General features: G+C 45.6%; 1 protein-coding gene across 1 annotated transcript in view; it reads left to right on the top strand.

The window, feature by feature from the left end:
• ALDH2 (aldehyde dehydrogenase 2 family member) overlaps positions 1–6,250 on the top strand; it is a 30,623-nt gene extending 24,373 nt beyond the window's left edge. Inside the window, exons 11-13 of the mRNA XM_047698339.1 lie at positions 530–687; positions 2,429–2,543; positions 5,821–6,250. Coding sequence (XP_047554295.1) covers positions 530–687; positions 2,429–2,543; positions 5,821–5,853 — 306 coding nt within the window. The 3' untranslated portion in view covers positions 5,854–6,250. The remainder of the gene's footprint in view (positions 1–529; positions 688–2,428; positions 2,544–5,820) is intronic.
• The last annotated feature ends 8,011 nt before the right edge of the window (positions 6,251–14,261 follow it).

Raw genomic sequence — 14,261 nt, forward strand, 5'->3', positions numbered from 1 at the left:
GACTACATTAGAACCACCCACACTGCATTCCCACACCCCCACAGCAGCCCACACATCTGGCCCCTGTGACTTCGCTTTTGAATCTCATTCTCCACTAAAAAGAACAGGATTCCTTGAAGAAATAGCTCATGCCAGGAATAGGGCAGAGAAAATACAAAATAAACTTGGATGTCTTGAGAGCAGAGACCCTGTTTCTTTCACAGTTACTTCTTTAGCTTTTAGTGTGTGCCTTGCTGAAAAACTGGTGTAAATTCTCTGAAACTAAATCTATGTGTAACAACATGCCAGAAGTCCTTACCTTGCAGGATTGTTCAGAAATAAGACCAGCTATGTAAATACCTAGCATATAGAATGTAACCGATCTCCATTAGCTTCCTTCCCTTTGTGTTTCATTGAGCTCAGGAGCTGTTGTCTTCCTGTGGAACTCTTAGACTATGTCTGGAATGATCTGCTCAGCACTGTGAAAGCTAGATGGCAGGTGGTTTCCATGGCTGCTACACCCTCCCAACTGTGTACTCTCTTACCGCAGATCTTTGGGCCAGTGATGCAGATCCTTAAGTTCAAGACCATAGAGGAAGTCATTGGGAGAGCCAACAATTCCAAGTATGGATTGGCTGCAGCTGTCTTCACCAAGGACTTGGACAAGGCCAATTATCTGTCCCAAGCCCTCCAGGCAGGCACTGTGTGGTAAGAGCCTCCTGGCAACCCCTGACAATCTAGGCAGGGATCCCCAAGCCAGGGTCTTCTGGAATCTGGTGTTCACACCCCAAAATTTGGGGTGTGGTCTCAGTTCCTCCTGGGTCAGGGCGTGGTATAGCAGACAGAGATTTCCCATCCCCTCTCCTGTAGGAGATTAAACTTCCCTCCAGTACATATGCCCATGCAGCTTTGTTCTCGGGCAAAAATATGGGTGACTGGGATGGGGGCTCCTTACCAAGTGAACAAGGGCAGGAGACCAGAGCTAAGGGTCTACAGCTATGTGTAATACTGGTCTTATGAGCTTAGCACCTACTTCACACACACTAGGTGGCTGTAATTTTAAAACAAGGGGCACCTGGGTGGCTCAGTGGGTTAAGCCTCTGCCTTCAACTCAGGTCATGATATCAGGGTCCTGAGATGGAGCCCCACATCGGGCTTTCTGCTCAGCAGGGAGCCTGCTTCCCTTCCTCTCTTTGTGCCTGGCTCTCTGCCTACTTGTGATCTCTTTCTCTCTCTCTCTCTCTGCCAAATAAATAAATAAATAATTAATTTAAAAAAAAATAAAATCAAAATGAAACAAAAAGGTATCGATGAGGGATGTGGAGAAATTTGAACCCTTACATGTTGCTGGTGGGAATGTAAAATGTTGGAGCCATCATGGGTAACAGTCTGGCAGCTCCTCATCAAGTTAAATGTAGAATTACCATAGGACCCAGCAATTCTACTGCTAGGTATATATACCCAAGAGAAATAAAAATGTACATCTCTCTACACAAAAAACTATACCTGAATGTTCACACTAGGTTATTGATAATATCCAAAAGGTGGAGATGACTTAAATGTCCATCAGTTGATGAAAGGATAAACAAAATGTGGTCTGTCACTGGAATATCATTCAGCCATAAAAAGGAATAAAGTGCTGATACATTCTACAAACACAGATGAACCTTGAAAGCATGATACTAAGTGAAAGAAGCCAGACACAAAAGGCTACATGCTGTGTGATTCCATTTATATGAAATGTCCAGAATAGACAAATCCATAAAGACAGAAAGTGGATCAAAAACTTCCAGGGGCTAGGAGAGGAGGGGAGTGGGGAATAACTGCTTATTGGGTAGAGTTCTTTGTGGAGTGATAGAAATGTTCTGGAATTAGATGGAAGTGATGATTGCACCACACTGAGTCTGCTATATCCACTCAACTGTGCACCTGAAAGTGGTGAATTTCAAATTCAATTAAAGTTTAATAATTTTTAAGGGTGCCTAGGTGGCTCAGTGGGTTAAGTGTCTGCCTTCAGCTCAGGTCATGATCTCAGGGACCTATGATCAAGTCCTGCAACAGGCTCTCTGCTCAACAGGGAGTCTCCTTCACCCTCTCACTCTCCCTTTGTGCTCTAATGCTCTTAAATAAAAATTTTTTTTAATTTAGTAATTTTTTAAAATGGCAAAAAAAAAAAAAGTACCTGGTTAGCACAAACGATTCATGCAAACGGGAAGCTCTGATGTGGTGCACCATGTTACTAACATTCATCTGTGACCACATCATGAGGGGTGATGACTTAACAGCTTTTTTTCATGTGGTTTGCTTTTGGCTCCTACATGGCTGGTTATAACTATAGATCGACCCATCTGTTTTTCCTCAGTAATATTTTAGAGCCATTCAGGAGGTTGGAGGGGTATGACACCCTATCTCCTATAAGTTACTTTTGAAATCTTGTTTCGAATTACAGGGTCAACTGCTATGATGTGTTTGGGGCCCAGTCCCCGTTCGGTGGCTACAAGATGTCTGGGAGCGGCCGGGAGCTGGGCGAGTACGGGCTGCAGGCGTACACCGAAGTGAAAACGGTGAGTATGGGCGCCTTCTCAGCTCTCTCTGGTGCTCGACTCCTATCCGCACTTATTACTTATTTCTTGTTTTAAGCCACAGAAAAGGGTGAGGACCCAGTCTCTGCTCTGTCTCATGAGAAATACTTGGCACCTGGCCATCACTACACCTACACACTCCTTTGCTAGGCTGTTACACACCAAGTTCTATAAGACTTGAGAGGAAGGACAGATCCCAGTGGGCCAAAGCAGTAAGGGAAAAGCTTCTAATAAGAATCAAGCTGTGAGGGGCACCTGGGTGGCTCAGTGGGTTAAAGCCTCTGCCTTCGGCTCGGGTCATGATCCAGGGTCCTGGGATCAAGCCCCACATCGGGCTCTTTGCTCAGCAGGGAGCCTGCTTCCTCCTCTCTCTCTCTTTCTGCCTGCCTCTCTGTCTACTTGTGATCTCTGTCAAATAAATAAGTAAGTAATCTTAAAAAAAAAAAAAAGAATCAAGCTGTGAGGTGTTAGAGACCAAGGGCCATAAATATACCAATATCCTTTGATTTCATAATGTCAGTGATAGGAATATAGCCTGAAGGATGAATCAGAAGTACAAAGAAAGTGATATTCCATAACTGTTCATCACAGCATGGTCTCTCAAATATGGAAAAGTCAAATGTAACATAAATGCCCAATAAATTATGGAACACCCAAATCATGGTTTACTAGGTAGCCATTAAAAATCTTTTCTGTAGGGGGTAACTGGGGTGGCACTGTTGGCGGGCATCTGACTCTTGGTTTCGGCTCAGGTCATGATCTCAGGACCGTGAGATCGAGCCCCACGTTGGGCTGCATGCTCAGTGCAGAGTCGGCTTGAGGGTTCTCTCTCTCTCCCTCTACCCCGCCCCGTCCCCCATGTGGGCCGGCTCGGCTCGCTCCTCCTCCCAAATAAATAAATAAATAAATAAATCCTTTAAAAATACTTTTGTAGGATATTTGACATGGAAAATCATCATCCTTTAAAGTGAAAAGATAGGCTACAAAGCCATGAGTGCAGTGTAAGCCCAACGTCAAGTCTATATAATCATACATATATACTTAGGTACCTTTATTTAAAATTATGGAGAAGATAGCAAAGAAAGGCACCAAAGCGAAAATGGTTTTTCCTACAAGGGACACTAATTACAGTTTAACCAGGCAACAAACACAAGCGATATTTAAAGCAAAGAGTAACGGCAGAGCTGGACTTTCCCAGGATTGGGAAAGAGAAGGCTCAGGGCATGCAACCCAGCCAGGAGGACCAGGGTGAGAAGGGCAGACGGGCACTTCACTCAGTCATCTGGTAAGCCACAACCTGTGTTCTCAAGAAGCTCGTTGGATTAACATAAACCTGTTTGCCTGTTTATTTAAAACTGTCCAGGAGCGCCTGGGTGGCTCAGTTGGTTAAGCCTCTGCCTTCAGCCTGGGTCATGGTCCCAGGATGGATCAAGCCCTATGTCTGGCTCCCTGCTCAGCAGGCGAGTCCATTTCTCCCTCTCCCTCTGCCCCTGCTCATGTGCTCGCACTCTCTCTCTCTCTCGCTCTCAGATAAATAAAATCCTTTTTAAAAAATAAATAAAACTGGGGTGCCTGAGTGGCTCAGTGGGTTGAGCTGCTGCCTTCGGCTCAGGTCATGATCCCAGGTCCTGGGTTTGAGCCCCACATCGGGCTTTCTGCTCAGCAGGGAGCCTGCTTCCTCCTCTCTCTCTGCCTGCCTCTCTGCCTACTTGTGATTTCTCTCTGTCAAATAAATAAATAAAATCTTTAAAAAAAAAAATAAATAAATAAAATTGTCCCATACAAGAGGCAAGACCCAGATTTGACCATGACACTCACTGGCCTGTAACTGTTCATCAAAACAGTGATAAGACTATTTAGGCCCGGTGTAGGGGGGCAGTGCTAGGACTGAGCCCCAGGAGTCACAGCAGCAGGATTGCTTGGAGGGCAGTGGGAGGGAGAGCCTGAAAAGAGGCTTGAGTTGAGGTGGTTTGTGCAGGAATCCAGGTGTAAGTTGCTGATGCTGGAGGGCTCGGGCACTGGGATGTTGGAGAATGGGAAGAAGCTTTTTGAAGAAAAGAAGTGGCAGGACTTGATGGCTGGAGGGTGGGGGCTGCAGGCGAAGGAGGCACAGCTGCTTCAGCTCCGTGCCAGGCACTGTGCTTTGTGCGCGTGATGCTAAAGATTCCTGTATTTTGAGTTTGGGGAACTTGAGTGATAATCCTGACAAAAATATGATTAAAGGGGCGCCTGGGTGGCTCAGTTGTTAAGCGTCTGCCTTCGTCTCAGGTTATGATTCCAGGGTCCTGGGATTGAGCCCTGCCTCAGGCTCCATGCTCTGCAGGAAGCCTGCTTCTCCCTCTCCCTCTGCCCCTGCTTGTGTTCCCTCTCTCGCTGTGTCTCTGTCAAATAAATAAATAAAATCTTTTAAAAAATAGGATTAAAAACTTCAGAAGAGAAATCCAGTTTGCAAGGGGCACTAATGAGAAGATGTCTTCTTTGGAAGTCATCCTTACAGAGAGCTTACTTTGTCCAGAATCTGCTAGACTTCCTTATGCAGGTCATCTGGGTCAGTGCTCACAACAGGCTCAGGAAGGAGATTCTGTCATTACCCCATCATACAGATGAGGAAGCGAGGCACACAGAGGTGAAGCACTTGTCCCATGGGGGGTAAAACAGGGATTTAACCCCAATTGCACCTGAGTCTGGAATCTTCCCACCTTAACACACTGAGATATCCACGAACTATCAGCATGTTATTTTTTTTTTCCTTTGATTGTTTTGGAGGAAAGATTTAATCCCAATTGCACCTGAGTCTGGAATCTTCCCACCATAACACACTGAGACATCCATGAACTATCAGCATGTTATTTTTTTTCCTTTAATTGTTTTGGAGGAAAGTACAGAGGTAGGTCAGGGTCACTCAAGCTCAGCACTATTGACATGTGGAGTTGTGTAATTCTTGTTGTGGGGTTTGTCCTGTGCACTGTGGGACATTCCATGAGCAGCATTCCTGACTTCTACCTACTAGATGCCGTAGTGATCCTCCCCCTCTTCTGCCCGCTGACAATCAAAAAATGACTGGGTTAAGGGGAGGCAGAGAGTGTTCTCATGCAGAACAGGGTCCTGGCGATGTCCCTGGGATTGGCCAGTTGTCTGTCAAGCTATCAGAAGTAAAGGAAGCCGCTGTGCTCATCCTCAGGTAGCACGCCAGCTGAGAGTGCCCACAGATCGCAGGGAAGCATGAAGACTGAACAGCTGCTCTGTACTCTTCTTACAGGTCACGATCAAAGTGCCTCAGAAGAACTCCTGAAGAACTGTGCCGATTCCCTCATCCAGCAGCGGAGGTCAAGGACGTCAGCAGCAAAATCAAGAAGAATGACCCTGGCACACTAAAAGGTCTCGAAAGAGAAATTTTCTCCCAAAATCTCTTGATCAAGAAAGTCTCAGAATTTGAATTGCTAGATGGGAGTGGGTGTGGGGCAAAGAGTATGGGAAAGCTTTTTACATGCCAGCAGTACTGCTAGTTCAGGCTGGTTTTTCAAAACTAGATTCAAGTGTCTTATCCTGTCCATCGGAGAGACTTCTGTAACTTGTGTCAATGGGGAACAAAAAGCCATTGTTTATACTTGTACTAACAAGTTGGGCAACAGCTAGTACCTTCCTCTCTATTCTGGACTAAAATTCATTAAAAACAATGCTGCTCTTCACTTTTTGGTTAAGTCTTTGTGCATCTCAGCAACCCATGGAAATACCACCACACAGGGATGTTGTCCCCCCTGTGTGTGTGTCACACTGTATATATGCTACTGCCCTTCCCCTCCTGTGGGGAAATAGCTTTTGTTTCCTCTCTCCATCCTGTCTACCTGTGGCCAGCCCTGTGCTAGGCCCCTAGGGAAATCACCAAAACAGGACTCCCAGGCCCCGCCCTCAGAGAGGGGGCGGTCAACCAGGAAAGACACATTTCACATCCAATGTCTGTTGTCCCTTTTTTTTTTTTAAAGATTTTATTTATTTATTTATTTGACAGATCACAAGTAGGCAGAGAGAGAGGGAAGCAGGCTCCCCACTGAGCAGAGAGCCTGATGCGGGGCTCGATCCCAGGATGCTGAGATCATGACCTGAGCCGAAGGCAGAGGCTTAACCCACTGAGCCACCCAGGCACCCCTGTTGTCCTTGTTTTAAGTTGAAAAACTTGGGTCAAAGTAAAATGAGACAGGTTCGTGCTGATCAAGTTCGCGAGATTAATTTGGAAGCCAGATGTCTGTTTATCCATCTTAAGTGAGGCCTGTATTCCTGTAACCAGACCTCGCAAATCTCCTGTCCAGAACACTGCCCTGGTTTAGTTAAGGGACCTGTAATTAGGATTATTAGTAAACGAGGAATCTGAAGATTTCCTTGGTGAGTAATGGACTCGGCAAAAAGCCGTATAGCTGTAGTTTGTCAAGGTTGTGATCATGTGTGGGTCACAGATTAACAATGTGAGGAAAAGTCTGATCTCTCCTTAAAGAAAACCCGCCTTCTGTATCATTTTGCAGTGTCCAGGTGTGGCGTACGCTGCCTGACTCCCGACTTCACTCAGGCCAAGCCACATCTTGGTCAACAATCCCTATTCCACTAAAAACTAATCTGACTTATTTGAATAGTGCTTCATAAATGCATATACCTGTATCACTTTTTTTTTCTTTAAATCGACTCTTATTTAGATAAAAAATGAAGGACCTTACTGCCATATATAAAAAACTGCATTCAACTGCCATAAGTAGAAGGCATCATCAAAAAAGAGGAAAGCAAAACAATGTGACTACATTTAAAATAAGAAAATACAAATAACCTTAATCACTTAGATTATGTATATATTCACACACACACACACACACACACACACACAAATAGACTCCACAGTTGTTCATACCTGAAATCAGTGTGCCACAATGAGAAGCCTAGGATTTGATGACCAGTGGGCAGAAACATTCCCCTTCTTACTTCAGGATGAGATGGGGTTCACTGCCAAGAAAATGATTCTGTATTTTAGCTTTGCTGATAACCAGCAACAACAGTGTCAGGACACATGAAGCTAGCAAAGCTTTGAACCTGCCCCTGTTCTCCCATCCTGCAGTAGCCTCCCAGGCTGAGGGTGGCCCACTGTAGCTGGGATGGGGTGGTCAGCTGAACCTGGAACAGCCGTCAGGATACACCCCGCCCCCCGCCGGTGGGTGGCGGGAGCGGGGGCCACAGGGAGCGGCAGTAAACATAGGAACATAAAAGGAAGAGGGTATTCTGAGAGTGTGAAAGGGAGATGCTTGGCCCAAGCTGGCCAGCTGGAGGGAAAGATCACAAACTCCCTTCACACTTAACCTTCATCCACTGTAAACATTTCTTGGGAGGTTACTGAGTGCTAGGTACTGGCGATGCAAGAATGAATCAGCCACACTTACACCTCCAGAAGCACAGAATCTGGTAAGCCCAGTCAGATTCTCCAAGGAGAGGATTATGGTTAACTATCTGCCTTCAGCTCAGGTCATGATCCTGGAGTTCGGGGATCGAGCCCCGAGTTGGGTTCCCTGCTCACTGGGGAGCCTGCTTCTCCCTTCCCCTCTGCTGCTTCCCCTGGCTGTGCTCGCTCACCTTCTCTCTCTGTCAAATAAATAAATAAAATCTTGAAAGAGAAAAAAGAGGTGATTAGAACAGAATACAGGTGCCGGGTGCAATGACAGTGATCAGGTATTGTGGTCATGTAAGGCCAAGAAGGGCCCCTGCTGACTGCAGGCTCAGAAGAAAGCTCCCTAGAGGGCACTCACGCTGTCTTTTATTTTCCAGGTTTCTTGCCAGAAGTTCAGTTCCTGAAGGCTTGAGCCTGGGTTATTTCCCTATAACTTGTGCCCCTTATGTAAGCAGGAGTACCACTCCTATCTGCTTAGTATTTACCCTAAGCTAGACTTAGGGTGAAAGGCATGTGAAAGCGATGTAGGACACAAAGGCAGAAGGAAATGTAGATAAAATTAAATACCTTCTAACATGCTGCCTGACAAATACTTGAGGCGGGCGGAGTATAATGTTCCTCCAGCAAACTCCCAACTGTCTTAATGTGAATGCTTTACTTGAGGGAAGCTCTACCTTAGCTTGACAATGCAAGACTTTCTGGATGCTCTGAGTCTTCTTCAGCATATGAAATCCTTCTGGAACTTTCCTTAGCTTTACTTTTCCCAACCCCAAAGTATATAATCAGTTGCCCTTCACTATCCTGGTGGCAGTTCTTTCTGCCCAAGGGTCCTGTCCCTGTGCTTTAATAAAATCACCTTTTTTGCACCAAAGACCTCTTAAGAATTCTTTCTTAGCCATCAGCTCTGGACCCCAACCACACACTCCAAAAACTACATCAAAAGTCTGATTTTCACAAGTTAAAAACATGACTCATGAACGAATATAAAATAAGATAGGTCAAACCTTTACTTATTAATTAGTGAGGGAACTGTAAGGGCCTATTCAGCCAGAGCGGCCCCACCCCGGTTGAACTGCCATTTTGTTGTAAAACTTAAACTGACTCTGCCCCACCCCTGCCCAAGGGAACTTACTTAAAAACAAGTCATGGAAACCAGTCCCAGGTAACAAAGCCCAAATACAAGAGTGGGTCAGGCCAGGTGGAGACATCCGATCAGTGGGGGGACGCATACTATCTCCCTAGTTACCAAGGAGTATGGGCCCCGCCCTTTGGGCACCTTTTGGGTGCCAATTCTGACCAAGGTGGATTGGCTGGTTCAAATGTCTACTAGGGTAAATTGTAATTCAGTTGGTTGCCTAGCATCACTGTGCAGCTTTCTCTGTGTGTTGCAATCTCATTGGCCGCCTGTGTGTGGCCAGGCCCAACCACATGGCCTTTGCTCTATAAAAGTTAGTCTGTGAAACAGAGAGAGGTCGCCCTCTCTGTAAGGGGCAGCCCCAACCAGTCTGTTTGACGGTCGGTTTGATTCTTGATGCTTGGCGCGAAATAAAGCTTTGCTTGACCTTCGCTTTGTATCAGTCTCGCTCCTTTAATCACAGACCCATTATGGGGGGACCCAACATTGGGGACCCAACAGGAACCAGTAGGATGAGGCACGTTCAAAAATCACTTTGAGGAACTGGCCATGGCATTTTAGTACAGGAATGTGAGAGTAAGATTGCTAGGTAAAACACAAAGCTGGTTAAAGTCTTCTAGAGCAAGAGACAGGTAACCATGAGCATTTTGTTTTTACCAGCTAGAAATCATCCGCATAAACCTACATGCTATAGGTCACTTCACCGTGTGAGCTCTTAATTAGTAAAGACCAAGTTCGAAAAATGTGAACATCTAGGGCAGAGGTGGCAAGCTTTTTCAGTAAAAAGCCAAGATAAACATGTTAGACTTTGTAGGATATGTAACACCTTTCTCACATATTCTTTTGTTGTTTTTATATTTGTTTTTTATAAGCCTTTAAAAATGGAAAAACCGGGGCCCCTGGGTGGCTCGGTGGGTTAAGCCTCTGCCTTCGGCTCAGGTCATGATCTCGGGGTCCTGGGATCAAGCCCCACATCGGGCTCTCTGCTCGGCGGGGAGCCTGCTTCCCCCTCTTTCTCTGCCTGCCTCTCTGCTTACTTGTGAGTTCTCCCTCCCTGTCAAATAAATAAATAAAATCTTTAAAAAAAAATAATAATAATAAATAAAGATGGAAAAACCGTTGTTAGTGTAAGGGCCAGCTTAGCCAGAGCGAGCCATTTTGTTGTTTATGAAGTAAACTCAGATTGACCCTGTCCCCCCAGAGGAACTTACTTAGAAACAAGTCTGGGAAAACAGAAAAATATTACTGACCAGCCCCTGATAACAGAGCCCAGAATACAAGGATGAGCCAAGCCAGGTGGAGACATCCAATCAGGAAAGCACCTCCCTAACCACCCAAGAATGTGGGCCCTGCCTTTTGGGCACCAATTCTGACCAGAGTGATAGGCTAGTTGAAATAGCTGCTATAGGGTGAATTGTAATTCAATTGGCCACCTGTGTGTGGCCAGGCTTGACCACATGGCCTTTGCTCTATAAAAGTTAGTCTGTGAGGCTGGGAGGGGTCGCCTCTTTGCAAGAGATGGCCCTGGCCGGTCAGTTTGATTCTCGATGCTTGGTGTGAAATAAAGCTTTGCTTGACCTTCGCTTTGTATCAGTCTCGCTCCTTTGACCATGGACCCAACAACATACATCTAAAGGGTCTCACGAGAAGGTTTTATTACTGGTAATGAATAAACTTTTCCCCAGACAATAGCTAGCCCCTCAAGGTCCTAGAAACCTTGCTTCCAAAATTCCTAAGGCAAAAGTTCTTAGACTTACATCATCCCTAATCCCCTCCCCAATTTACAAGTATATAATAGACCACTCCACACATCCCCAGGGCAGCTGCTCTTCCTGCCCACGGGTCCTGTCCCCGTGCTTTAATAAACCACCATTTTGTACCAAAGATGTCTCAAGAATTCTTTCTTGGTCATCGGCTCCGGACCTCACCCCACCGAACCTCACCTATGTTCTAGAACTTCATCAAGGAGCCTTGAGTTGGGGATCTCCTTGCAGCAACACTTTCACAAAGAATGCTGGGTTTATTTTTTCCCATTCATTCATCTATTCCTTGTTCTAGTAAGTCTTCAGTAACACATCTCCTAGGCCAGGTTCTGTGCTAGGCTCTGCTTCTGCAGTGAGCGAGCTGGGCACATGACCTGCCCTCACCGTGTTTTCAGCCATGGCGATAAGGAAACAAGTAAGTGCATCAAGTGAAGCATCACAGTGGAATGACAGACAACCCCAGATTGTGGGATTATACTGTGTGGGGCTTACATCACCCTCCATGGACTAAATACTTAATGTTTGGTTTTAGTGCTTAGAAGGAATAATGTATTAGGAATGATGAAAGGAAAGCTAATGTTTATTTAGCTATTTTGGTGTCTCTCACTGAGTTCTGACTCATACTCCTTGATTTTGTTCCCAGTCTACATGTGTGGCAAAGACAGTTCAAACAAGGATGAAAGTTAATTTTTATCTCAAGTGAAAGAAGTCTAAAGGTGGGCAGTGAAGGGCTGTTAAAGTGAGCCCACAAAGTTTTTAAGGGACCTGGGCTCCTACAATTGCAATGTTCCAACATCCCTAGGGTATGGCCCTCATCCTCAAGGTTTAATGTGGCTGCTGACATTCCAGTTATCACATCAGTATTCCAGGATGGTAGAAAGGATACTGTTCCCTATAAGGAGACTTACCGGAGATTGCACACAATACTTCTGTTTATATGTCTTTGGACAAAATTTAGACACATGGCCACATCTAGATGCAAAGGAAGAGGCATTTTGCTGGGTATCTGTGTGCCTAGTTAAAATTGGAAGTTCTTCATTCTAAAGAAGAAAAGGAAGATGGGTTAGGGGAAATAGCAATCCCTACCATGTTATGAAACACCATCCTGTGACTTGACAGTCATCAAGGCAATGCCTTCTTTTCAATATTCTCTAAGCTAAAGAAAATTCCTTTTTAGAGTGATACCTCCTGGTACCTAACCTTACCACCAACTTACTTCAAATCTCATGGTGTAGGGTAAGATTACTTCTGGGAAGGTTTTTCTTTTCTTTCTTTCTTTCTTTCTTTCTTTTTTTTTTTTTTTAAAGATTTTTATTTATTTATTTGACAAACAGAGATCACAATAGGCAGAGAGGCAGGCAGAGAGAGAAAGAGGAGGAAGCAGGCTCCCCACTGAGCAGAGAACCCGATGTGGGGCTCGATCCCAGAACCCTGAGATCATGACCTGAGCTGAAGGCAGAGGCTTTAACCCACTGAGCCACCCAGGCGCCCCTGGGAAGGTTTTTTCTATACAGTGTACCATTTAACAATATTTTAGCTGCCAGCGTCAGAAAACCAAATTCCAGCTAGTGTAAAAAATATTCCAAAATCCTGGAATTATGGCTTTGCCATGGCTTGATTTAGAAGTTTTAAAAGTTTCCACCTCTTGGGCTCCACCTCTGCTACGTGGGCTTCATTTTCAGACCATTTACCCATTTTAGTTCTGGTGGGTCTGGACCACCCTTAGAAGAGCCAAGTGTCCTCAAGAACTCCAGCCTCACACCCTGCTGGCTCAAATTCAATGGCTAGGAAAGAGCCCGGTTGTGCTAGCTCCTGCAGGGACCCGAGGTTCATGCTGATTGGTTCCCTTGATGTGATATCCCATGTCCCCCCTGACCAATCACTATGGCCAGGGGGATGCGATGTGGTGATTCACTTAGACCTGAGTCATAATAGTCCACCCTTGTAGCCAAGAGTGTCCAACTCCAGCACAACCTGGCTAAGAATGAGAGGGGGGAGATCCCCAAAAGAACACAGAGACTAGAACGTTCCCTTCTGAGTTATCATTAAACTTTTAGTACTCTAAACAATTTTGCCAAGAACCCCTTTAGGAATGTGTTGAAAAGGGGCGCCTGGGTGGCTCAGTGGGTTAAGCCTCTGCCTTCGGCTCGGGTCATGATCTCAGGGTCCTGGGATCGAGCCCCGCATCGGGCTCTCTGCTCAGCAGTGAGCCTGCTTCCTCCTCTCTCTGCCTGCTCAGCCTACTTGTGATCTCTCTCTCTCTCAAATAAATAAATAAATAAATAAATAAATAAATAAATAAAAGGAATGTGTTGAAAAAAAAAAAGAACTGCAAATTTTCTTGCCCTGGGGTCCTGTGAATCAAATTTAACTATAAATTTAAGAACATGCACTCTTTAAACCAATGAAGAACAAGGAAATGCTAGCTAGGAAGACGTCTATAACGACGAGGGAGCAAAAGGCAAGCTGAGGAAAAAGCATGAGCTAAAATCCTATAACCCTCTCCCCCTCTTTGGGTGGGACATGAGTTGACATTTCTTAGGCAATCCTGGCTGTCCTAAAGCTAAGAGAAGGAAAAACAAAGGGTTAATTTATAGAGATTATAGTCCTGTAAGACAGGAGTCTCCCTCGGTTTACAAGATCTTAGTGATTTACAAGAAAAAAGCCTTCTTGGGGCGCCTGGGTGGCTCAGTGGGTTGAGCCTCTGCCTTCGGCTCTGGTCATGGTCTTGGGGTCCTGGAATAGTGTAAGGGCCTATTGAGCCAGAGCGGCCCCACCTCGGTTGAACAGCCATTTTGTTGATTATGCAGTAAAACCTACACTGACGCTGCCCCCCCAGGGGAACTTATTTAAAAGCAAGTCCCCGAAACCAGTCCCAGGTAAAAAAGCCCAAATACAAGAGTGGGTCAGGTCAGGTAGAGATAACAGCCCGAATGCAGGGATGAGTCCGATCAGGTGGAGACATCCAATCAGTAAAGCACCATACTGTCTCCCTAGCTACCAAGGAGTATGGGCCCCACCCTTGGGGCGCCTTTTGGGCACCCATTCTGACTAAGGTGATAGGCTAATTCAAATAGCTACTGATGAAGTTCTAGAACCTAGGTGAGGTTCGGTGGGCTGAGGTTCGGAGCCGATGACCAAGAAAGAATTCTTGAGATATCTTTGGTGCAAAATGATGGTTTATTAAAGCACAGGGACAGGACCCGTGGGCAGGAAGAGCAGCTGCCCCAGGTTGTGAGGGATGGCAGGTTCTGTACCTTGCGGTTGGGGGAAGGTGAAGGGAAGGGAGGTTTCAATGGAGCTTTCATATGCTAAAGAGGGCCTACAAGGTGCCGGGATACTGGAGGCCTTGTGGCTTGATCAATGTTGTCTTTTGGTAA

The sequence above is a fragment of the Lutra lutra genome, chromosome 12 (genome assembly GCF_902655055.1).
Source record: "Lutra lutra chromosome 12, mLutLut1.2, whole genome shotgun sequence".
In the NCBI taxonomy this organism is placed as follows: Eukaryota; Metazoa; Chordata; class Mammalia; order Carnivora; family Mustelidae; genus Lutra; species Lutra lutra.